At 40.6% G+C, this 26,395-nt stretch overlaps 1 protein-coding gene across 2 annotated transcripts in view; it reads left to right on the forward strand.

Moving 5' to 3' along the window:
* Window positions 1-3,760: 3,760 nt before the first annotated feature.
* The window catches only part of SLC66A2 (solute carrier family 66 member 2), a 53,884-nt gene continuing 31,249 nt past the window's right edge, over window positions 3,761-26,395 (forward strand). Inside the window, exons 1-4 of one of the 2 annotated variants that reach the window (XM_033154757.1) lie at window positions 3,761-3,912; window positions 6,041-6,379; window positions 15,979-16,112; window positions 19,637-19,690. In XM_033154757.1, coding sequence (XP_033010648.1) covers window positions 6,150-6,379; window positions 15,979-16,112; window positions 19,637-19,690 — 418 coding nt within the window. In that variant the 5' untranslated portion in view covers window positions 3,761-3,912; window positions 6,041-6,149. The remainder of the gene's footprint in view (window positions 3,913-6,040; window positions 6,380-15,978; window positions 16,113-19,636; window positions 19,691-26,395) is intronic. The other variant, XM_033154758.1, reaches the window with a different exon arrangement.

The raw sequence follows: 26,395 nt of genomic DNA on the forward strand, positions 1-26,395 counted from the left end.
CATCCAAAAAAACAACAACTGGATAAACGGATACCTGACTGAATATATCCGTACTGTATTTACAAAGATTACAAAGATTATTATTGATGTTTACGTGTGTATGTGTTGTTTAAACTTTATCATATTAATCTCAACTGCATTTCTAGATTCATTATTAACTGGTCCAGTGCCACACAGAACACCATAGCTCAGGTAGGGAGTCCCATAGGTTGCTGAGCTATAGACCAAAGACTGCCATTTTCTTGATATGATTTGTGTTTTATTTTGGTCAGGCGTATGCTGGGCAGTATAGTTATAAAGTCCCCTGTCCATGTTGGTTAGACATGACAAAAGATAAGGGGAAAAGTTGACGATTGGCAATTGAGATGTGAGAACTGAAGATGGCATCCAATAGTAATGGAAGGATAGGTGAGATGGGAGTATGATTGAAGATGGAATGGTATTTCTCTTGCTACAGTTTCTTCCTGGTGGGGCAGGGACTGCAGCTTTCCCAGTGGCGTAGGAAGGGCGGGGTGTAGGGGGTGGGTTGCCCTGGGTTCCAGGGGACGGGGGGTGGCACTCGACGACCCCTCCCCAAACTGAGCCCCGCCGCCCGGCACCCGTCCATACTACTTTACGGATGGACGGGGCAGCCCCACTCCCCGCCGTTTGCTCGGTGGCTCGCCTGGTTGCCGTGGGAGCAGCAGCACCGGCCTGGATGGACTGGGCATGCACGGCACTTACGCGCATGCGCAGTCTCCGCCGTCATGATGTCATGACGCCCCGCCCCCAAGAGGGTGCCTCTGCGCTGCCGACCCAGTGTCCAGGCTGAACAATGGGGGTTCATCTCCTGCCTTCCTCTCCTGTAGATAATCAGTTCCAGCAAGACATTGTTTCCTTGTTCATGCACGGTTTGATAAAAGAAAATAAAGGGAGGTAGATGGTTCTATGTGGGGATAGCTGATGCCTTGCGGGCACCAGCTATGGGGCCAGCCTGCGGATGGGACGGCCGATAATTCTGGAGCCCTGCTCCCACCGCGCCGTGAAAAAGGGTCCGCTGGCTGGAATCTGAAGGTTGAGCTTGTGAGTTCGGATTGTTGATGCCTCGTGAGTCTTCTGCGAGCGTCTGTGAGTTTGAAGTTGTTCCGGAAAATAAGAATAACTAAACCAAAAGGTGGCCAAAAACTAGACGGCCAAATAAAAGGTTTTAAAGTAAAAACAAAAATGAAATAAATACGACAGAGACTGCAGTCTGGTGAAGAAGCCTGCTGCTACCCTGCGTGGTTGGTTTCAGTTTCTCTTTCTATCTGTGCTTGCCACACAACGATGTTCTTACTCGGCTTGCCTCGCGCTTTCTCCACACCACAAACAGGGAGCGGCCACTATATATTAGAAGATCAACCAACGTCATAACAAGCATAACAACCAATTGCAATCCTGTTACCGTGCTAAGTTTAGGTGGGAAGAAGACTAACAACCGTTACCTTATTTAAAGTTGGAGCCTTTTTTACCCGCAGAGGGATCCATGCAGTGAACTGCCTGTCGGATCCTTTTTTACCCTTCCTTCCAAGGCGGAAGGATATCATCAAGTAAGCATAAACAAACATAAATAAACATAAATAACCAGGTGCAAAGGCACCTACAAAACATATTCCCACAGTTCTATGTGACTGGTTGAAGCTAGCTTCCATCATAGCCATTAAGAAGAACTGCATGGGATTCATTATAGTCAGTCTGTGATATGAGCAAGTGAGTGCTAGAACAAGATGCATGATGAGTGCCACATGAGATGTGTGACCTCTAGCAACTGTGAAGTATATGCTGTTACTTAAGCTGACATAGAAAAGCTATTTATGGAACAAAGGTTTCTCTGACCCCTTGACTGTAATTTAGCTTATAACTGAGTTGCATGAAATATCACAGATCACTTTAAAATAAAATACAAGGCACATTCTAGATCATTTTCAGGTGTCTGGTATTACTTTGCTATCAATATATCAGTAACCTATTTCTGAAGAAGTGTGCATGCACACTAAAGCTCATACCAAGAACAAACTAAGTTGGTCTCTAAGGTGCTACTGGAATGAATTTTTGTTTTTGTTTTTTTGTTTTGACTATTTCTTATATATCAGGGGTCAGCAACCCTTTTCAGCCATAGGCAGGACCATGTGGTGGGCCGGACTATATTTTTTTTGGGGGGGGGATGATGAATAAATTCCTGTGCCCCACAAATGACCCAGAGATGCATTTTAAATAAAAGCACACATTCTACTCATGTAAAAACACCAGGCAGGCCCCACAAATAACCCAGAGATGCATTTTACCGTAAATAAAAGGACACATTCTACTCATGTAAAAACATGCTGATTCCCAGACCATACGCGGGCCAGATTGAGAAGGCAATTGGGCCTCATCCGGTCTACGGGCCTTAGGTTGCCTACCCATTACATATATTTACTGAGTTGCATGAGAGACCACCATGGTCTGTTCCAACTCTACAATTCTATGATTTTTTGTTTTGCTGCACCAGCTCAAGGCTGATGTAGCAGAGGAGCCTGTCTCAAGCCTCTAATCTTTAAATGGAGTAGTTTAGGATTCAGCTTCAGCTGATCCATGGCTGGTCCTGCTCCACTATCTGCAACACTGCAGTTTTGTGGTCTTACACTGGCTATAATTGGCAGGACTTCCACCACCAGTAGCTTCCTAGCCATCCATACTTTCACTAAGTGCTTCAGGAGCCTCCACAGTAGCAGAGGTTTTTGGAGGGGTGCCTCTGCACAGCCACATTACTATTACTGTATTAACATAAAGGTTGTTATCCCGGCCGTTGCACTCGGTTCTTCTGAATAAATGTACTTGGGATTGTACTGTAGCCTGGATTTGCTTTGGGAGCTGGAACGGAACCTCCTTTTTAGATATGACCCTTTCAGCAACCATGTGAGAATAGAGTATACATGCACACAAAACAGTAATTGTGAAGTAATCTCTGAGGAATACTGTATCAGTAACACTCCAGAGCTTTACATTTCCTACAAGGACTCAGAACAATGCCTGGGGGACCACAAGTTCCCCAATCCCCAGCCCTGTTTTAGAGAGCTGGTTTTATTGACGTTTTGGCATTTTATAACTCTGAATTCTACTTTGGTTAAAAGCAACCTTGAATATAAAAAAGGGAATAAATACTACTACTAATAACGTAAGTAATCTGCTTGAAAGGTCATCACAAATCCTGTTCGAGACAAGAATTTACATACAGTGCATAAAAAATGATAATTGATTGGGGACGGACGGACGGACCAGCAGTTACTTTTTACCAGTAGTTAAAAATAGCAAGTTCTCTGCTGTTGCTTTGGCGAGGATGACGTCATTTGAAAAGCCTTTTAGCAACACCTTCCTTGATGCTGCTCTGCGAAAAAAAACACTTTTTCCACCAAACACACTCTGGCGCAAAAAAAAAGGGGGGGGGAGTGCCCGTTCTCGAAAAGACAAACTGGGACGTCGCTTCCTCTTGCCCGCTTCTCCAAATCGTCGTGGACGCGTCCCTCGCTAGGACCCAGGAGTCGCGGGGCCGGGAGCGCGGGGCGGTTCCTCCCATTGACGGAGGCGCTGCTGCCTGTCGTGACGTAACATAGGCAGGGCCGATTCCCTCGCTGCTGAGCGCTCCTGCTTATTGTCGCCAACCGCTCAGAAAGAGCAGCGGCAAAAAAGAAGCTGCACAGCGGCGGAGGCGCGAGCTGCTGCATCTGGGGAGGCGTCGCGGCCGGGCAGGGGGCCGGAAGAGTGGCGCGCGGGGGTGGGGGAGGAGGAGGAAGGTCGGTCGCCGCCGGCGCTGCTCCCTCAGGCAGCCGCAGGAAGAGGAGGAGATGCGCGGGTTTCGGTGCAAGGGGCCCTCGGCGGCGTAACTGCTCCTGATAAGGGGAGGCGAGAGCAGAGGTGAGGCGGGGGGAGATGGAGGCTGCGAGAGGTCACGTCCCACAGCACTTTATGCCTGTTGGGGAGCTCGCGCAGAGCTCCTTTTTCTTTTTTTCTTTTGCGGCGGGGGCGGGGAGAGTTTGGTAGAGTTGCTAGGATGAGTATGAGGGAACGGTTGCTTTGTGCTAGAACAGGAGGCTGCCATTCAAAAGGCAGGCAGTTACTTCGGGATAAGCGAATCATGTCTCTCTCCAAAAAGTTTCCCCTCCTTTCCCGAACTGTTTTAAGGCTCTTCCTGTGAAGGCTACGGCCAGTGTCCCCAAACCCTGCCTGTTCTCTGGAGGCTCAGATGGCTCAGCTGTGCGGGAGTCTCAGTCATTTAATTTCCCAGCAGTTCACAGTTGATCATGTAGGCTCAGTAGGATATATGCGAAGTCTGCAAAGTTCCCTCAAAAATAGAATGTGGAAGAGCTGCCCCAGCCATTCCTGTGCAACTTAGTCAAGCCATACTCGGTAGCACCTGACATGCCTTTTTCATTTCCTTCATCTGGTTTCTCTTTTTACTATAACTTCTTGGGATTCTCTCTTCTCTCTCTTTTTGGGTTTTTTTTTGTTAATGCCATCACTTCCCTTTCCTTTCTCCATGGTCTTTACACCATACAAGCAGTTAGTGGGCTAATCAGATTTTTAAGACATAAAATTGATAATTGATTTCATGCGACTTTCCAGAACGTGCTCCCAGTTTATTGGGCAGCAGATTTTAATTGATTTTAAAGAAAAAAAATCAACTAGTTATAAAAGTGCAGCTGGCAAGTGTTGCCTTCTAACAGAAATACCGGTACCCTCTTCTCACACAGAGGAGGAAATGCCTCTGCAAAGATGATAGCAGCAGTGATAGGTGTGCGTAATCCAAAAACATTTTTCTAGATTATTACTTTGCTTAGGAAAAAAACAGGAAACTAAAACTCACAAAGACTGTCAATATCTTAATTGTTTATTTTGTAAGGGTGCTATAAAATATTTATTACCAAACAGCTGATGAAAATTAGGCCATCCACATTCATTTTATTAGGTGTCATCTCTCTAAACCTCATTCATGTGCTCCTTCATCCCTATGTTGTCAAGTAGATGTTGGTCTGAATCACATAACTATTCCTGATGAGATTTGTTCCAATTGAGCTGATTTTACTCATGGTTCAATGGTGCAGGTCATAACAATACTTTATGGCAAAAATCCAGTGAAATGACCTGCTGACAAGCATTCACTCACAACTTGAAAATGTATTGAGCCATTCACAAAATGCTTTCCACATAAGTTGTGTCATGTTATCTTCAGTTGGGGTGGGGAAAATATGTGCAGATGTGTGTTTGGTAATACCGAAAGAGATGGAACTTGAAGGCCTGGATGTAAACACAGTCATTCTTAACCACAGAGAAGCAACTCATTGAAGAACTCTCTGCTTTGAGTATGGTTTCTGCAGTAGTTATCTTAAGCGGTTATCCTAGCCCCTGAAAGACATGTTATTTCTGTAAATAATAATGGAGCAATGGAGCATGCCAAATAACTTGCAGAGTCATATTGCCTGCTGTATTGTTGTGGAGTAGCCTGAAGACCCCATAACTACATTACTTTAAGCACGTCAAAGTGCAAGTAGATAAATAGGTACCGCTCCGGCAGGAAGGCAAACGGCGTTTCCGTGCGCTGCTCTGGTTCGCCAGAAGCGGCTTTGTCATGCTGGCCACATGACCCGGAAGCTGTACGCCGGCTCCCTCGGCCAGTAACGCGAGATGAGCACTGCAACCCCAGAATCGGACACGACTGGACCTAATGGTCAGGGGTCCCTTTACCTTTAATGTGTTGAAACCAGTAGCATAATGAATGAGCAGTCTTTATTTTCCGAAAAGCCTATAGTGACCGTGTGTGCATCTTTATATACACCCTTCTGAGAGAATTTTATTTCTAGGGATGCTAGACTTCCACAGTCTTGGCACTCAACCAATCCATTGTTGAACAAGAAAAGGCACTGGGTGACTTTCTGTGGTGCTTTGTGATTTGCCCAACTTGTGGTAACAGGAGATCATTTTCGACACAAGTAGAAGTTTGAGATTTTATCTTTGGTTTTTGTTTGTTTGTTTGTTTGTTTGTTAGGGCTGCATAAAGAAGGACACATGGAGTGACAGATTGATTAGATATGAATAAAAGCCAATAAAGCCTGAGGAAGAAGTAAAAGGGGGATCCCTTTGCAGCAGCTGCCCTGATGTTAAGGGACTTCATATTGCCCATCATGGAGGCGGATGGCTGGGAGTGGCTAGTGGCTCCGATTCAGCAGCTGATATCCTGGGGTGCATCTGCAGCCATGGTGTTTGGAGGTGTGGTGCCATACATCCCACAATACCGAGATATTAAAAGGACACAGAATGCAGAGGGCTTTTCAACCTACGTGTGTTTAGTGTTATTAGTTGCAAACATTTTAAGGATACTCTTCTGGTAAGTTGACTCTTGTACCACTTTGAATGTTTTCTCTATTCTTGAGTTTCTGGATGTTGATGATGAAATATGTTTTTACTGTAGTGTCAAATTCTAGTATAGTAAACTCCCTCTGAGTGAAAGTAAAAGTTTTGGTTCCTGTGGGTCTTTGTTTTAAATTAAGACGCCACATCTCAAATTTATATTGGAGTTGGAGACAGACCCACATTTGAGGGAGGGGATTCTTTAAGCTGTATTACTACATGAATTTTCATACAGTTGAAGGCTGTGCATGCTGTCAAAATAGAGCAAGGTATAAACATAAATTAAAAAATCTTATTTATTACATTTGTATCCCATTGTGGTTCACAACAGAAAAATACAAAATGAGAATACAAAGTACATAATAAAGCAAAACCAAACCAATAATGTCACTTCCACAACAGACCTTGAAGTCTACTATGGAGCCTTTTAATCTCAGGTGGTGCCTCAGCCAATTCTGGAAGATGAAACTGGCAAACAATGTAATAAGGTTCTAGTTTCAAAGTGGATAGTTAAATGTGTTGCAAAGGCTAATCAGCACTTTTAAACCAGAGAGCATGAAGGGAATAAGTGCCATTTAGATATCACAAAAAATATTTGCAGAAGGAACATGAAATCTGCTTGAAGATCACAATTATTTTACTCGGTGGCTGATTGTGAACAGCTTTGTGGATTATCATTCATAAATTCTACATTGGTAATGGAAAACTGAAGTAGAAGAAGGATCCATCCTAGATTTGATTCTAGGTCCCAAGCCCAATGCACTCTCAACTGCAGCACATTGGCTGTCAGTAATACAACAGCAGAAAGAGTAAAATATTATGGAAAAATCTATTTTGATTCCCAATCTGAAAACTTTAATTACACACACAGAGAGAGAGGGAGGGAGGGAGACTATTTTTAAGTAAAACTTACAATGGGGGAATAAAATAAACAGAATATTGAGTTAGAAATAGTTTCACAGATTTCTTGCTATCCATGTGAGTCACAGCATGCTTTATGTTGCCCAAGTATACCCTCTTTGTGTTGTTATCCATTTGGCTGCAAACATAGGGTTGGTTGGATCCAGACTTAATCATGCTTACTGAGTTCAGTGGATTTACTGTAGGCATGGCTAAAGCTAAAAGCCCAACTATGTCTTATTAGTGTGAGTCCTATGAATTAAATAGGGCTTACTCCCAGGTAAGTGTGGTGTAGATTACAGCCCTGGTATGGATCTAATCCATAGGATTCTTTATGTAAGTGATTGAGGGTCTGGAGCTGAAGAGATTTGTCTTCCTAATTTTTAATTTTGTGTTGCTTTGCACTGTGTTCCCAAAATAGATTCTTGCTTTGCTTTCTACTGTTCCAGTTATGGCTAGAGTCCATGGAATGTGAATTTTTTGGCACAACTATTATAAGGTTATGCTTATAAGCAACACAGTAAATCTTGAGGCTGTCCTCTAACAGTTGATCTGTTTAGTCATTTATTGTAGAAATCTTCTGAGCTACAATATTCATGTGTGCAATCTGTTGCCCTCCTACTGTTCTTAAAACATTTCCCACTTTTCTGCTCTTACTATGCAGGTGTCAAAATGGGCTCCAGTATTAAAGAGAGCAAAACCATTCCTTTATATGGTGAACTTTGCTTCATAATAAAATATAATTAACTTTGGGTGCTATCCCTAACCAACAACACATTTTATGAGAAGTTCAGTTTGAGGAAGAGACAGAGGGTAGTTGACTGAAGCCCCACCCATCAACCTCAAAGAAGATTGCTCCACATAGCTTTCTTGTATCAAGATCCTAAACTTCCTAATTTCTAAATAATAGAGGTCAGTTGTGGAAGTCGGCCTTTCCCATCCTGATACCCTCCAGATATTTATATTACAACTCCCATTGGCCCCAGCCAGCTCGACCCAGGAGTGAGGGTTGATGGGAGTTGTAGTCCAACAACACCTGGAGGGCAGCAAGTTGAAGAAGGCTGGTATAGTTAATTGGAGCAATGAGTGCAACTGGCAAATCTGGTGTTGTTGCTGCCTTTCCCCACCAGTGGTTATAACTGAAGTGAAAAGTGCATAGGTTAGCTTGATTATCATTCAGCTTCATGGTTTTGTAACAGTATTTTATTATTTGTTTATATAAAATGTTTATTCTGCCCATGCACCACTTGGGATTAGGCACTTGAGATATTTACAGTAACTTGTTGGATATAGAGATACACAAACAAACCCACCGTGTTTGATTCACTCTTTGCAAGACTCTCTTGGATTATTTCCTATGTCTGCAAACTTTTCCTTGAAAAGCCATAGCTAGCTAGATGTGTACTGCATGTCACTCTGAAATGTCTCAAATAGCTATTGCAAGTTAACATATTTTACAGTACAGTGGTACCTCGGGTTACAGATGCTTCAGGTTACAGACTCCGCTAACCCAGAAGTAGTACCTCGGGTTAAGAACTTTGCTTCAGAATGAGAACAGAAATCGCGTGGTGTGGTGCGGCGGTAGCGGGAGGCCCCATTAGCTAAAGTGGTAGCTCAGGTTAAGAACAGTTTCAGGTTAAGAACAGACCTCCAGAATGAATTAAGTTCTTAACCCGAGGTACCACTTGTATAGTGAAAGAATATTTTGTCATTGGGTCCAACCATTGCTTTGACATGCTACTTGGTTCTATTGTTACCCTTATAGGGTAACACTATAACACATGGCATTTTTTTTTCTTCTAGCCTTATGTTTCTTTACTGCTTTGGTTTATTTGTTTAGTTACGTTTTTATTTGGAACATTGACTCTTTATACCTGCATAAAATGTAAACATCATAAACCAGGAAAGTTCCTACCACAAAGGAAACATAAGAAGAATCATCTGATTACGTGGACTTTACTTCACAGAAGCTTGTGTCATTATAAATTTGGTAATCTTTAAGGCTTCACAAAATGTTTTTGTTTTTGCTACAGCAAATTAACACAGCCACCTCTCTGGGAAAATAATGTTATAATGTAATATTTCTGTCACAAATCTAATATTTACAAATCATTTCTAACTCCTGTTTTTCTGGGATAGTAGTATGTGGTTCTGCTGTTTTCAAGAGATACAAAAACAAGTACAGTAGTTTAAACTTCATGTCCTCTAAACTTTTTTTCACAGACATCTGAATTCCCATCTTTATTTTTATAGCTATGTGACTCCTAGCAGGTATTGTTCTATGTTAGAGGTAGGTGCTTCAAGGTGACAGTCAGCAGTGTATTAAATAAATACTGTATAAGAAGCACATTCTGGGGACCTCTTTTGAGCCCTTATACTGCTCTTGCCACCCTCACACAAGGTCAAACAACTAATCATACTCTTCTGATGCAGTGTTGGACAATGCATCTGTATTTTTAAAATGTCCCCGCTGCTCCCTGCCCTTGCCCCCTATTAAAGGATAGCTATGGTGTTTGTTCTAAGTTCTGGGAAACGTGAGAAAAGACACAGGAAATAAACAGTCCCATTTCATTTTGATAAGGGGTGAGCCATACTTGTCTGTGGCAAATACAGTAAAGTGGATAGGCATTTGTGTGTAGAGTGGTAACAATTTAGTGCTGGGTTTGGTAACTGGGTTTGCCCTAGGATTATTGTAATGTACAATTTCAATATTTGATCTTAATGTCAAATGAACACTGGGCTTAGGGAGTTTGGAACCTTAAGTCTGTTTTACCTCTATGCCAGTATTTCTCCACCATCACTCTGGTCCTGGTTAGTGCACTCTCATCATCTTATTATTGAGTGTTTTCCTCATGTCAAAGTCTTATTTTTATCACTGCAACCAAACTATTTATTTATTGTTCCATGAATCTTGGGGAAATAACACATCCCCCAATTTTAATTTGTTTATGGATGGCCATTTAGGTTGGATTGCTATAGCTCATGGATGTAATGTGAAACCAGGAATTTGGACACAAGCCAATGTTACTGAAGAGTATTCTTCTATGTTGATTGCATTGGATTGCACTGTAAATCCTGCACCCGACCTTCAGAGGATTGGCCACTGTCCAAATTCATCTTCTGTTGCCTGAAGGGGAATAAGATGGATGCTGTTAGCTTTTTAGTGTTGTATGTTGTAGGTAAAAAATGTTAACTCATTAGTCACTCTTTAAACTTGTGGAATTGTAACTGGATTTTCACTTATACCTTTCCCTGTTTAAAAGTTGTTGAGAGTTCAGTGATGACAGAGAAAGCTTTGCTACTTGAATCAGCATAAACTGGCATTTAATCAGCACAATAGTTAGTTGTAATCCGTTGTGTGGTTATGCTTCTGCTATGCTTCTACTAATGGCCAAAATTTCATAGATGTATTTACAGTATTTCTGTTTCATAGAATCATAGAGTTGGAAGGGACCATAAGGATCATCTAGTCCAACCTCCTCCAATGCAGGAATCTTTTGCCTGACGTGAGGCTTGAACCCACAAACATGAGATTAAAAGTCTTGCACTCTGCTCTGTCTGAGCCAAGTTATGATGTTCATGCTTAAATTATAGAACTTCTGATGCTGATGGAAATTGCATCTTAATTGATTATTAGTAATGCTATGAACTCAATCTAAAAACTTTCACGGAGTTTGTTTGAAAGACCTGCGTTGCAGTTAAAAATGTGTCACATTGACCTAACTTTCCCTCCACAAATTAACTGGTTTGGCATAATGGTGATAAGGGGAAACTTTTGGGAAGTCTAAAAAAAAAGGCTCAAGCTGTAGAGAGGAGGATGTAAACTTTGCTCCCCAGGAACTTGTTGGAGAGGCAAAAAAGAGAGAAAAAGGTATGGGATGCTTGCTGTAACAAGAGCAGCATTTATTGCTGCAGGACCTGAGGTGAATTAAGTTTTGGTTGCAGAGATTTAATGAAACTAGGGCAGATAGGCTGGAAGGAAACAAACAAACAGGACTGGGAAGAAATTTAGGGCGGAATTTAGGAAAAGGTTTATAGGAAAGAGAAGGCAAAGAGCCATAATGAATTAAAAACCCACCCACCCACCCAAGTTTGGGGAAGTGGGGTTTGATAAGACATAGAGGCAGACTTCAGGCAAGAGGTATTGTCTGGCCTGTCAGAAGCATCTTCCAGCATCTCTCTACAGCAGTGACTGGGAGACAGGCAATGCAATCTGAGCAGCCAAACTGCTCCCAGCTATGCTTATTTTAAAAGTCAGTGGGGCAAGGTTGATTTATGACAGGTCTTCAAGAAAAAAATAATATGAGTGAGCAAAGAAGAAGCCAAGTAGAGTCAGTTTGGTAGTGGTAGGGAGAAGATATTACTCATATATCCCATTCTTCCGGGAGGGGTGACATTTTGGTTTCACATTCCATATTTATAATTTATTCATGGGTGGGCAAGACAGATTTGTCAAAGGATGGGAAAACTCATGTTGCTTCTCAGCAGTGTGTGTGTGTGTGAGAGAGAGAGAGAGAGAGAGAGAGATCTAGGTCACATACTGACATCTGGGAAATTGCAAAAAAATTGACTGAGGCCACCCAAGGGTAATGAAATGTCTTGCTTATTAAGAATTTCTGGGTCAAAGCTAAAAATAATATTTTTTTCATTAATAATATTATAGTGAAATGTCTCAGCATTAGGTGCCATAGTGTAAATTAGGCTTAAAAGAACAAAGCATAGAAATAGAAGTTTGCAATATTTAAAGACATCTCAGGAATATTGAGTGGGGTGGAAGGACACAAGGAAGGGTTAGGAGAAGCAGCAGAGATCCAAGGTTAACTCTCTGACACTTTTTTATTTCAACAGTATTCATCTGCTCTGGGGTTCACTGGACCTTCTAAATTCTAGCTGGAAAGAAAGACCACAATTGGATTCAGGGGTTTTTTAAACAGAAAAATATTGTCTAACAGCAAAACTGCTGAGATACATTTCCCACCATAACTTTAACTGGGAAAATGTTAAATCTCTTGTGTTGAAGAGAGCACCTAGCTCAATAAACTACTACTACAGTGTTTCTGAAGTTTTGCAGCAGCATAAAAATTGAATTTATAATGGAGACAAAATTCTAAGGTTTTCCCACCATTCATTTACCATATATACTTGAGTATAAGCCTAGTTTTTCAGCACACTTTTTGTGCTTTAAAAGCTGCCCTCGGCTTATACTCAAGTCAACCATTCCTTAAGAAGTGTACAAGAACGGTGGTTCTTTACTCTCCCCAGGCAGCTTGTTCCATTCCTGAACTGCTCACATAAATGCAAACTTTAGACCCCAGAAGGCAGAAAGCCTATCAGTTAAGGAGGTATTAAAACCCCACAGGTGCTCACTTTCCCTGGCTCCTGCTTAAACAGGACAGGATCTGAGCCTTCTCTGTATAACACAAGGGAACATTGCGCTGTGAGTTAAACCACAGAGCCCTAGGGCTTGCTGATCAGAAGAATGGCGATTCGAAACCCTGCGACGGGGTGAGCTCCACAGCAGCAAAGGAGGAAGAGGAAGGAGCAGCCCAAAGGGCTGCTTTGGGCTGCTCGTTCCTCCTCTACCACAGTGGCAAAGGTAAACCGGCTTATACTTGAGTCAATAAGATTTCCCACATTTTTGTAGGGAAATTAGGTGCCTCGGCTTATGTTTGGGTCGACTTATACTCGAGTATATACGGTATTTATTTACTAAGTTTATATACTTGTAAACTGCTTAGTGGTTTTATAATCAAGCAGTATATAAACTTTGTTAAATAAATAAAATAGTGTCTACTAGACCTCTAAGTGGTATAATTTTGACAAATTGGTGGAGATAAGAGTGGACTCCAGTTACACTCTGAAAGCCCACTCTGAAAGCCACCAGGGATCAGAACTGATGACTTTTTAGATGATTTCGAACTCCAGATCCAATCACTGTTGGCCATGCAGGCTTGGCCTGATGGTACTTTTAGTCCACTATCCATAGGACCAAAGTAGTGTTACATTCCCTTCCATTTCAGTAGAGATAAATCAGGCCCCCAGTAGCTTAATAAGTTAAAATGGATTTAAACTCCCCCCCCCCCCGTGGAGAGTTCAGGTAGCTCAGCCAACCTCAGCAGGCTTGAAGTCTGCATCTATCACCTGATTGGTGGTGGCAACAAAGCTCCCTTGCTAGTTCACAATCAGGAACAAGTGTGGCGTGGAAAACTCTGTCAAATGGGGACCTGTGCTGTCTCTAATTAGGCCTGTGAACTGGATGTTTCTCACCCCTGTGCTAGTGCCTGCTACATGTCTACATAATAGAGGGTGTGATAATGACAGAAAGTAAATGGAATTAGCATAGGATAATAGAGGGTTTTATGGAGAAGGGCGATTGTTATGATTTAAGACTCCTTTAAAAAATTACCGGTAAGTTGAAAGTGGGAGCCTCCAATTTTCAGGCATATGTTTCCTACAGTTCATTTGCCTTTTGGCCATAGGCCATAACTGAATTTAGGATGGTGAAACACATTAAAATGGCACTAACTGCAATATACGTAGAACTGCAAATATTGCAGACCCAATAGTCTTCGGAATAGTCAGCGAATGATAAAGCTTTTGTTCTTTTATAACCCTTCAATTTTGCATGTGCTTACCCATGAGATTTATTAGGGGATTATGGAGGCTTCTATGCAATTCAGGAAGAATTTGGATAGCAGCCAGTTCTTATTGAAGGTCATGCCCAGGTTTTATGATTAGGATTTAATGCAGTCATAAAAGGTAGACTATCCAGTAAAATTTGGCTGATATCCAAATCCTGATCCACAGGAAAAATAGCTAAAAGACAGTGGTAAATTAATTTATTTTGGATGGCTTGTTTCTTAATTTCACTCTTAGTTGATATCCTATGCTTCCTAAATTAATTTTTGCTTGGCCCTCAATAATACTTATTGAAGATACACAGCTGCCTATTTTTAGCCTACTGTTGCTATGGCTCTTTTTCTCAGCTACCCTAACTCTGGACCCCTGTCCCTTACCTTTTTATTTTATTTTCTTTTACATCCTAGGCCTTCTTACCAGTCTTCAGCCTCCTCATCTGCCACACAACCAATTGTTCCTCCTACCATCCTCTAAACTTGCTTACAGAAGCGACACTGTTCATAAACATATCATTTCTAGCAAGTCCTCTCAAAGTACTAGAAGATTTGTGAACATCATATTTAAGATAATCTTTTGGAAGTTAGTTGTTCCTACAGTGAGTCTTTCAATTATTATTTTTAAAGCTTAGGAAGTGAAGATATCTCCCTCTAGTGGTTTTCAAGAGAGAAGACTGAATTCTACATCAGTTTAAACTTACGGGAAAGCATTCTTCTTGTTAAAAGCAGTTCTTGAGAAGATGAAGTACTACCCCTACATAACTTCATTTGTATCATGTGACCCCAAGAAGCACATAAGAAAGGCAGTCATGTCCACATAATCTCAACCATTTCACTTTAAATATCCTCAAAAATCCTCCGATTTCACCATTACTCCAATGAATCAGTGTTAGAAGCTGACATAGGAAAGCTAGGAGCTAAATGGCACCTTAAACCTAGGTTATGGGTGCAACAATGGAATGTCTAGGCGCACTTTTTTATAACAGGAATACAAAGCTAAAAATGAATGAACTGCAGCTAAAATATTATGTTCATTTCCCACATGGTCTAGTCCTTCCCCTGCCCACCCCCCTAATATTCTTAAGAGGGTCTCTTCTCCAGTCTTCAGAGAGTAACTGGAAGTGGGTAGGCAGAAAAAGGCCTCCTTTCCTTCCACTCTGCAGTTTTAATCTGAAATCTTAGGCGCACTACTGCGTCCAGAGCTCAGAAACTGCTCACGCTAATGAAATTCCCAGTCACAAAATGCGCCTAGAACAATGGGAGTTTCCAACACGGCAAAGAATCCTTTAGTTAACGCAAAGGATAGCCACCCTGCTAAGCAACTTCTATGGGATTGTTTCCTGGGGTTGTTTCTATGGGGTTGTTTTAACAAAATTAGTATCCTCAAAATGCTTTTCTACTTTTACTCACTGTATTTTGCAAATTGATTGTAAAAGTTAACATTGTTGACTTCCATGCTTTGAGCAGCTTGCAATGTAATCAACCCACAAGAAGGTTTTACTCTGGTGCCTGGTCAGAAAGAGACACATAGGGTGGACCTGAAAAAAACTTTACATCTCCACTGGGTGGAACATATGCCCATAGAAAGAAGTGCACATCCACATTTGAAAAGTCCTGCTTTGAGGGATTTTTTATATATTTTTTAAAGTTGGCTATTGCTGCAACCCAGCCTGCATTTTCCAGGAAGTGACCCCATAAACTCAGTAGAACTGACTCCTGGTTAGCATTGTGCTGCAATGTTCTGTTCTTGTCTGGTGCTGCAGTAGCCCTGTCTTGGCTGCAGGGACATAATAAGCTGTCTTGTCTTATTCTACATTGAGTAGCATTGGCTCTCCAGGGTTTCAGAGAGCTGTTTCTCCCAGCCCTACCTAGATATGCTGGGAATTGAACCTGGGACCTTCTGCAGGCAAAGCAGTTGTTCTACCACTGAGCTTCGTCCAGCTTGCAAGTGGCAATGCATCCTAGGGTGTAGTGTGTGACTATTTCTGTTGAAGTTGGCAGAATGAATGTTCATGATTTGATATGTCATATTTTCTTCCAGGTTTGGGAGACACTTTGAATCCCCTCTACTGTTGCAGAGCATCATTATGATAATTACAATGTTACTGATGCTGAAACTGTGCACTGAAGTACGTGTGACAAATGAGCTGAATATAAAACGGCGCTCCTTTTCAGGTTAGTTGAAGCCCTTGGCCAGTGATCCTATGTACTGTCCTTCCCTTCTGCATTTGTTGTTGGGTTTTTGTTTTGTTTTGTTACTGAACTGTAATTTGGCACATGTTATATAAAACTGTCTTTAAAATAACAACAACAACAACAATCCTGTACTAAATGAACATTCAGCCTGACTTGTGGTAATGGGCTTTTTTTGTAAATTTGTTATTTGTTTTAAAAATGCTTTGTTATGAATATGCCAAATCCTGTTCAGTAGCTGGCATCATGTTTTGTTGCAAAAGTTAATTCAGTTGAGCTCTGGGTTAATTGCAGAACAAAATGGTATTTTGCCTGTAGAAGAAGGGTGGTCTCACTTTTTGATCTCCAATCCTAAGAGCAGGGGTCCCCAAACTTACCTCGCATTGGGCCGGTTCCTCTGGCACCGATCGCACGGCGGGCTGAAGGGCAGGGGAGCGTGCGCCCATACGCGTGCACACTCGCTTTTTTTGGCACGGCACCGGAAATAGCTTTTGCGCATGCACAAACATCATTTCCTGCACACTTCTGGCATGGCACGGCACCGGAAATAGCTTGTGCGCATGTGCACGACCCTTCGCAGACCTGGAAGTGCACCGGAAATGACATTTGCGCATGAGCAAAAGCTATTTCCGGTGCCACACTGCCCCGGAGGTGGGGAGCCGGTAAGAGTGGGTGGGGTCGGCGGGGGCTGGATAATTGGCTTGTGTGGGCCATATCTGGCCCACGGGCCTTAGTCTGGGGACCCCTGCCTAAGAGCAACCTGATACTTTCCAGGTTGTAGTTATAATTTGTTTTGATCACGTCTTTGTTGGTTGTCAGTTTGTTTTGATTCTTCAATATATGCTTACTTAAAAAAGAAAATGCTGCAATCCTAAAATGCAAGATAGCTGCCTTAATTTATTAATTGCTTGGCCTAGGGCATTTACATTTTCTAATGAAATAGTTTCAAGATTCCTTCTATGCTATGAGATAATGTGAGAGAATTAAGCATATTGTAGCACAAAACTCACTCTCTGTGCTTGTATTTGGGTCAGATGGGGAGGGATCCTTTGGAGCTTCTCTTCTGAATGCTGGCACCATGGAAGTGATCAGCACAAGGTATTCCTTCATTGTATTTATTCTTTTGCATATAATGGAGAACTACCGGTACCCTTTTCCCCAGGAGGAATAGGGAAAGGTAGTAGGAAGAGATGCTTTTCTGTTAACTCCAATTAAGTATCTTTTAAGAAGATAACTTTGGGAAGCTGGAAATAAATGTTGAAATTGAGAGCAACTTCTGCTTTGCTTTTGTATGGACTTTTGGGGATCATGGCTCAAATTAGATGAATAAAAGTTTCTCCCTCACATTTTCTCCATCACATTGATATAGTTATCAGGCGAACATTGCTAGACTAGAGAGCCATTCCTCCTCCTGGGTTCCTTTTTGCTCTGGAAATAATTTTCTTTACAAGTCCAGCCTAACCCAAAAAAATATCATAGGGCTCATATAAGTGCAACTTCCAGCTGATTTATAGCTAAATTATATGTGGTGTTAATTGTGTGAATGCAAATAATGTGCATGCCTTTTGTTATGTAAATAGCCATAGGAAAGCCTGAGCAGGTTTGGGATCATGAAGGGTGAGGAGGGGTAGTTTAACTCTTTATTTCCCAGTCACAGTCCTAGTAAAAATGTCTCTGTTTAATTCTGTTTGCAATTAAAGGAAAGCTTCTATTGGATTCTCACACTTTACAGTGATTGTTGTTTACACAATAAGAACCTGCACATTTAATTGTGTTTGCACAATTAATATCATTTCCTGTTTCACCTTTGTGGTAATACTTTACTTTCTGGAGCAATGTGTACAGAGAGCTTCCATTTCAAAACCCTGTTGGCATCTGTTTCCTCAAAATTCAAGACTTTGAATCTTGGAATGTATCACAGTTGATCCCTGTGAGTTTCTGATATGCCTGCTATATTGCAGAAGAAGAAGAAGAGGAAGAGGAAGAAAGAAAATGAACACCTGAAGCACCCCTAGCTGTAGTAAACACAAAGGCTACAGTGTTGTATATCAGGCATGTCCAACAGGTAGATCGTGATCTACCGGTAGATCACTGGTAGATCAGTGGCTCCCCCCCAAAGAAGCTAAAAAAACTTTGGCAGCCCTAAAAAAACTCAACTTCTTTGCCCTGCACCCCTAAAATGACCTGAACCACCAAAAAAGGGCTTTCCTTCTTTTAAAAAAGCTCAGTGTTGCTTTCCTCCTCCCTAAAGAAGCTCAACAACTTTTATGTGAACCCAAAAAAGGGGCTATCCTTCCTAAAAAAAAGCTCAACAACTTTGACCTGAACCCCCCCAAAGGGGATAGATCACTGCCAGTTTTTAACTCTGTGAGTAGATCTCAGTCTCTTGGAAGTTGGCCACCCCTGTTGTATATGATTACCTTGGTATAAGTCCCACTGAACTCAATGAGGCTTGCTTCTGAGTAGACATACTGTATATTTAATTGTGGTCTGTCTGTTTTTGCACTTAACTGACTAGCCTGTACTAGCTAGGTCACTGTTTCCCAGTGTAAAAAAGCTGTACAATTGTTCAGATTTGGTATCCTGAGTGTGTGTGTGTGTGTGTGTGTTTGTGTTTGTGTTTGTAGCCCAGGTATTACAATGCAAAGTTAGGCTAGCCAGTGTGCAGGTAGAACCAAGGTTAATTCAGCCATGGAGCTGACTAGAACATTGATTTTGTTGTTGCCCTTGAAGAAGCAAAATAAAGTTAACAGAAACTCTGCAAGCATATTAAATTCCTTGATTTGCAAAACTTATACAGAATTCAGAATTTACAGGACACAGAATTTAGGTAGCTGCCCAGAATTTAATTGTGTTAAGCACAGAATATACACAATCATGGCTATAGAGTTTAAATTAAGTAATTGTTGGTTTCATAGCACTCTGAGGAAGTCTGTGCAACTGTTTATCTCAAGTGGAGTGAAATAACAAAGAACCCAATATTCTGTAACTCACTGAAGTTTGAACATGGAACATGCAATGTACATGGTCACTGATTTACAATCAAGCCATCTATCTCTAAGTAATGTTTATCAAAATGCTGAGGGTAAACTCTTTCATGCTGCTTTAACATCCGTAAGCCTTATATTGAAACATTCTGTTAAATTTTCTTTAAGAGTCGTGTAAAAAGACAACATAAGCCATGTTTGGCATTGATGTGTATACTGCATTAAATACTTGCTCAAGCTGTGGATTCTATATGTTTATGTAAATATATATTTCAGATTATTTCTCAGATGTTTTTTAAGCAGTGCATTGTGACTCAATTATTATTGTATCTAGCTTCAAAATCCAGGGGAGAATGTCTTGTAGACAGCACAGGAACTAAAATAACCAAATCCTTCCAGCATGACTACCAGCAAGATATACTAACCCTCAACTAATTTAGAGCAAATTAAGAGGCTGGCTGTTATATGGAGTCAACTAGTCTGTTTTGTCTTTGCTTTCTCTTCAATGTTTTAATGTAGCTGCAGATAGTAAGGATGAAGAAATCAAAACACCTCCCAAGAGATCCTTTCTGGGTATGTACTTTACAAACCCAAGCTGCATGAGGTTGCCATCTGAACACCATCTGTTCTTCACTGCTTTTTATTTTTACTTTTTGCCCTTTTAATATTTTTGTCGTGTTAGAAATGAATGCATGATTATCATTTCTATGAAGACGATGCCTGTGCTACATTTTTCAAAATAATAAAATCCCACTTCAGTTTTATCACTGACTGAGGAAAAAGATGCATTCAGGTTTGCTCTTCAAGCATGTTTTTACTCCTTTCCACACATTTTATCTTCAAAATATTATTTTATGTTAGTTTCCTGGCCAATTTTTTAGGTCCCTTGATGTGCACATTCTTAATTGATCTTTATTCCCCCTTTTATGCACTCAGTAATAATGTTGTATTCTTCTCATGCCTGAAGTTCAAGAGTATAAGAGTTCCATAGCCAGGTTGTTTCAACTTCCCTTGCCAGCATCTGGTAAATTGTAGGAGATGGAAAATAAAATCCAGGTGATTTATGAGATACAGCACCTGCAGATGTTGCTATTGCATTTTAGAGCTGAACAGATGGGTTTGTGTGTGACAACTCTGCCACAGAGATTACATATAATCCAAGCCTATAATAGGTTTGAATCTGTTGCAAGACTTGAATTGGCCAGAAGAGAATGGATTGCAATAGGAGGCACTTTTTTAAGAGGCTGCAAAGTATTTTACATTTCTTACATTTTAGAATTGGAGGAAACAACATTTTATCAGTGTGCAAGTTGGTTTAATTATTCTATTGTTCAGAACATATTCTGCTGCATCTTTTTCCAAAAAGGGTTTTTCTTTTTTGCAAAACCTTTGCTGCATCTTTTTTTGTTCTTTGATTTCCATCATTAGCTTGTAGTGATCTTTACCGGTGTGCTGTGCAAAGATCTACTAACTCACAGGATGTAAACTTGGTTGAAACTCCCTGTTTACATTTCTGCTTCCTGTCTTATTTGTGGTGCATGGTTGAAAACGACAATATGTTGAAGTTTAGAAGGTTAGAAATATTATTCATCTGTCTTTTTTTCCTGTAACACAGAAGAAGCTTACTAAAGTTGTTTTATTAGTGTTTCAAGTTAAAAAAATAAATAACACAGCCTGAGAGAGTTAAGTGTTGCATTAATGCATATTTATTTATCAATATTCAAACAACAGACTTACCAGCTAATTTTAGTATCAATCAGGGCATGTGCTGGAAGTCACACAAACCTGGTTCAAGGTTTAAATGAAAATGTGCACTCTGAATGTGTGGGAAAGTAAGTGCTTTAGCAAAACTTGCAGATTGTGGGGGCAAAAAGGCAAATATTTTTCCTTAGCGGCTAAAGTGTGCTTACAGGCCTGGCTCCAGCTCATTAAAATGGGTTTGCGAGTTCTCAACATGCCTACTTGAAATGGATATGTAGCCTTCAAAGGTGAAGAAGAGCTTTGCCAGTTATGCTTTCATGCCAGAATCTGTGACTAAGCACACTCTGTGTAGTCGCTTGCAGTAGTGGACAACTGATAATGAAGTGTGGTGGCTTCAAGGAAATGGGTACTTGCATCCTATAAAAGTGGGAAGGATGCATCCTGTGCACCAGGGGGTGGGGAAATGACTCTTAACTTTAAACAATAGGCGACATTTCAGCCACACAAAATCAGAGGGTGATGTGTGTGCTCATATTAATATGTGGCATTTTATATATGTGTGATACCTGTGTTTGTGTGTGTTGAGGAGGCCATGGAGCAGGGCCGGTGAGGGGTGTGACATGGGGAGGGGCATGATCTGGGCAGAGTCCTGAGGGTCAGGTGGTACTTGGGGCTCAGCCCCCTGGACCAGTCCCTTAGAATGCCACTGGTGGGCATGGTGTTGTGATGTTGCCTACTGATGATATTGCCTGGGGTGGGTGCAAAGGGAAGGAACCAAGTAATGGCCAGTGAGGTGAATGAGTTGCATATTGCTGCCATGCCATTCAGATCAATGTTATACTTTCTCCCACGCTGTGCATGTGACATTCCTCACTTTGCTGGCTGAGAAGCTGCTGTGCAAAGATCTTCCTGAGACAAAAACTTTTCTATAATGGGATTCCCAAATACAAGGAAGGACAATTAAGTCAAAGAGAACTATTAATCATATTCTGGGGTAGTTTGTTTCCTCTTGTTTTTTTTCTCATATTTATAGCATTTTTATATCTAAATTGTGTGTGGGTCAATTGAATTATGAGCATTGTTTATGTCTGCATATTGCAGAATGCACTTTAAAATGTATGTGTTGCTAAAATAAATACTTTCCATGTTTTATTCTTGAAATTGGTTAAACCAGAGTTTTTAGGTGATAAAACAGTTTTGTAAAGTGCTGTTAGCTCAAAGAAGGATGTGTTCCACGTTTTCTGAGTATCTGTTGTCCTTGGAAACTGTCACTACTATTTCAGGCTATAGTATATTAGTGTGACAATGTTACCTAGGGGGTTTAGATGAATAGAAGTTCAGTAAACCTTATATATGATATTAGAACTGTCATTTGGTATTACCTTCCAGTCACAAACTGAGCTACTTCCTTATGCTCTCTGAGGTCCCTCTTGAGCATATTTGTCAGCAGTCTAGCAAACCACTTAGTGTCATTGATTCTTCTCCACCCAAAAAAAAAATTAGGAGAATGATTTTAACTATTATTCTGAAACTAGACTCTTTATTTTCTTATGCATATGGATAGCTTTCTGTTTTCGAATAGAAACAAATTTAGGAAACAAATGAAGAGCAAAGATAACGAATAAAACATTTCAAGCAAATTTTAATATTCAAATCAAGCCTTTAGTCCTCTTAATAAAATAACAGAGTATTTTTTATTTTATTGATTACATTGTTTAACTTGTCAGTACTAGTGATATTTTGAAGGTAGGTAATGTTTTCCTTTAAACAAGTGTGTAACATGTTTGGATTATCATCTTTGAAGAATCATTCTCTGAATCAAGAGAATTCTAGCTGTTTACAACAATGTTCTGAACAAATTAGTCATTTGTTAATGCTGTTGTGGATTTAGTGTCACAGGTGAGATGAAAAGTTTGCTTGACTGCTAACATTAGTTCTCATAGGCCTCCTGCCATCCCCAGCCAGCTGATTTGGTAATTACCAAGGAAATTGGAGAACTAGAGTTTCCAGATTTTGAGAAGCTAAGTTCCTTTTATTATATGAATCTAGTAATGATATCTCATGGCAGTTCATGGATACCCTGCTGCAGTATCCTGCCATTCTTGGTTGCCATCAAAATGGTATTTGCGATCAGTTGTGTTTGCGATCTGCACATAGAGGATAATGCTAGACCTCTTGTCCCCCGTTCCACTAGTCATAAATTGTCTTCAAATTACAATGCTCAAGATTATCGGCATCTCTGTGGCACAATGGGTCAGTATGTCTGGCTGTTAACCAGAAGGTTGGTGGTTCAAGCCCACGCAGGGACGGCTACAGGCAAGATTCCTACATTGTAGCAGGTTGGACTAGATCACCCTTGGGGTCCCTCCCAACTCAGTAGTCTATGTTTCAATGATTCTGTCTACACTTCCATGAATATATGATCGTAGTGTGCTAATACTGCATGCAGTTTGGTTTTTTTTGGGGGGGGGGGTTCAAACACTATTGTCTACATAAGGATCAATAGTGTTGGGAAGGGCAACCAAACCAACTACCTCCAAACCAGTCCTCATGCTTTTATCATCAGTGAACCTTCCACTCCCTCAAGGAAATACCTGTCATATGTAATTTTATTGCTGGGGTAGCCAATGTGCATTCTAGACATTTGGGTTTCAGTTTCTATCACCCCCAGTCAGTATGGTCAATGGTCAATAATGATGGGAGTTGTAGTCCACATTATCTGTAATGCCCCACGTTGGCTATTCCTGTTTTGAAAGTATGATGTAATTATGAACATTTGTCATGGGACCATTTTCCATCTCCAGGACTGGAGTGTTAGGGCACTTGTTCGTACTGGCTGCTGCCAACTCAGCATGGGAGTGCTGTATCTTTTAATCATAAATTTTCATTTATATAGTGCTTTAAAATAGTGCCATGGCTAAATCCATTATTTTAATTTTGGTGCATTTCCTCCCTTTTTTGCCTTAATCCGCCTTCCTTGTTTTTGTTTTTTTTTAATTTAAACGATTGCTATATATGTGGGGAGAGAAAATGACTGCTGCATTTATATGTACCAAGTTATACACGTGTGTACAAATTTAAAATGATAGGATTTACTGAGGAGCGGGGGGGGGGAAGCTATGCTGATTTAAAAACAAACAGGTGGCACCTCTCGCCTCTTCCTGTGTTTTTAAAATGATCTGTCCTCACTTCCTCCACCAATTTCCTTTCATTTCTCGTCTCCATCTGCTGAAATGATCAGCCAGCTTCCAGTTATGAATGTTAATTTAGTTGCTATTTCATAGAGATTAATGAGGGCCAAAGTGTTTGTGTTGTTTGAGAGCCACTGCTTCAGGCTCCCTCAAGAAGATGATCCTCACTTAGATATATGGAATTAAATATGTGACTGCCATAATCGGTTGATACCAGAACACATGAATATTTCAACAATGGATTATCTTGCTTCTGCTGAGTATTGCAAGGTCCTACTTTTAAGCAGTTAGTTTTGGAGCTCAGCCTGTTGTTCCTGACTGCTTTCTTCTGTTATTAGAAGCCAAAATAGTGAACCAATTAACATATTACCCATCAAAGCAAATAGAGAGAGAGAGAGAGTTTTCAACTGAGGTGCTTCTCTTGTTAGCATTCTTTTCCTTTTCCATAGCCAATAATGAGACTAAGCTGAGTATCCAGTTGTTTTGGAATTCAGTCTGATTCTTAATTTCAGGAATCTTCCATCCTGAAACTGGTCAAAATAAGGAGATGGAAAAGGAAGATGACTGTGATTAATTCCAGACACAGATCATATAAGTGCTGATGATGTAAAGTCTTGCACTTTGAAAGAGCACTTGGTTTTGATTTCAAAAAAGAGCATTTGTGGGTAACAGGAAACTTTTTTTTTTTTTTTGCTGCAAGAGTGAAATGAGGTCTTATTAGAAAAGAAAAGAAAATCCCAATTAAACTTCTAAAAAAGATGCAACTGCTGTATCTAACCACATGAGGGTGCTCTTAGATCTTGAAACTTGTTTTCAGTTTGTATAAGTTAAACTAAAAGAAGCAATTTCAACTCTTAAGGGGAAACAAGAACCAACATTCTCTGGTATTCAGGGTTCTGATAGTGGATGTAATTGGTCTGCAGCATTCAAATGTTAGGATTTACAGAATAGGGGAGGGACGATGAAAGGGGGAAATTGATTAGATTTTTTATATTTGGAAAAAATGTACAAATGCAGCCATTAAATATTGCAAGCATTTATGTAAGCATGATGAGCATACATTTAGGATAAAATGTATTGGAGCCAAAATGCTATGATTTTTGGAGTAAAACCCCCCCACCACGAATAGCTAGAGATTAAACCTGTCGAAAGTAATGTGATCACAGCCCTGTATTTTCTTCACTTTGCATTGCTTCAGTGGGCACAATAGGAAGAACAGGCAGTACACTGGTTGCATTTCCATGTCTTGGAGGAATTCTCACTGCCCCTGCCACCACTACCCCTTCCCACTTTCCAAGATAAAATATTCTCTGGAGACTCAGCTTTGTCAAATAGGAGGTATTCTAGATGGCAAACAGCTTTCTAAGAACATACTTATGACCTAATTCAGGTGGTGGCATTGTAAGATCAGTTACATTTCCAAATCATAGGCATATGTAGCTTGTATGTTATTACATATAGGTTAAATATGCTAATGCTTTTGAAATATATCACCTCCTGCAACTACTGTCACTGCCACCACCTGAAATACTGTCACATGCAAAAAAGCACCCAGAAAAGATGGGTACCAGGATGTGACCAACTCCCAAAGGGTGTGCCCCTATAGTACTCTCCAGCTATTTTGCTGTATTGTTAGCATTATGCTACCACAGTGCTGGCTCATACATTATAGCCCTAATATTCAAAAACCATCTCAAGGAAACAATTTGCTCATAAAATCCCTTGGAAGTGGAGCATGTTATAGGACATGTATTGAAGGTCAAGTATGGAACAGGGAGAAATTATTTGAACATTGACTTATTTGGATCTATCCTAAGAAAAGATCAAAACAACCTGGTAGAAAGCAAAAAGTGGTCTTGCTGAGACCTAGAATGCAGAAGAAACTGCTAACGTTTTCAAATGTCTAGTCTCAATGTGGCATATTAGAGATGTGGTGCATCTTACTACAGCATCTGGGCCTTATGTAATCTTCCCAGCAGAGCAGAAAAAGCTCTCTTGCATGTGAAATGCTTCAGTGGCTGTATTTTAGAGGGTTTGCTCATTCTTCAGGTATTTGAAACACCCCACATTACATGATAGACAATAAATGACTTAGGCTGTAATTCTAAAAGCACTAGCAAGGGTGGAAGCCCCATTTGGTATTGTGGGATATACCTCTGAGTAAACGTGCATCAGTTTGCACTGCTAGTATTTTATCTTGCTTTCTGTCCTCCCTCGCTTTTCATAGTTGTCTTGGCTGGACAAGCTTCATATATTTTCACAATTGTTCCTCTTTATGCCAATCTCTAAAGGATGGTGCAATAATGCTCAGTATGCAGGGAATTGAGCAAATGATACTTAACATTGAAATTAAATAGTATTTGCCTGCAACGATTAAATTAAATAG

The sequence above is a fragment of the Lacerta agilis genome, chromosome 7 (assembly GCF_009819535.1).
Source record: "Lacerta agilis isolate rLacAgi1 chromosome 7, rLacAgi1.pri, whole genome shotgun sequence".
NCBI classification, from domain to species: domain Eukaryota; kingdom Metazoa; phylum Chordata; class Lepidosauria; order Squamata; family Lacertidae; genus Lacerta; species Lacerta agilis.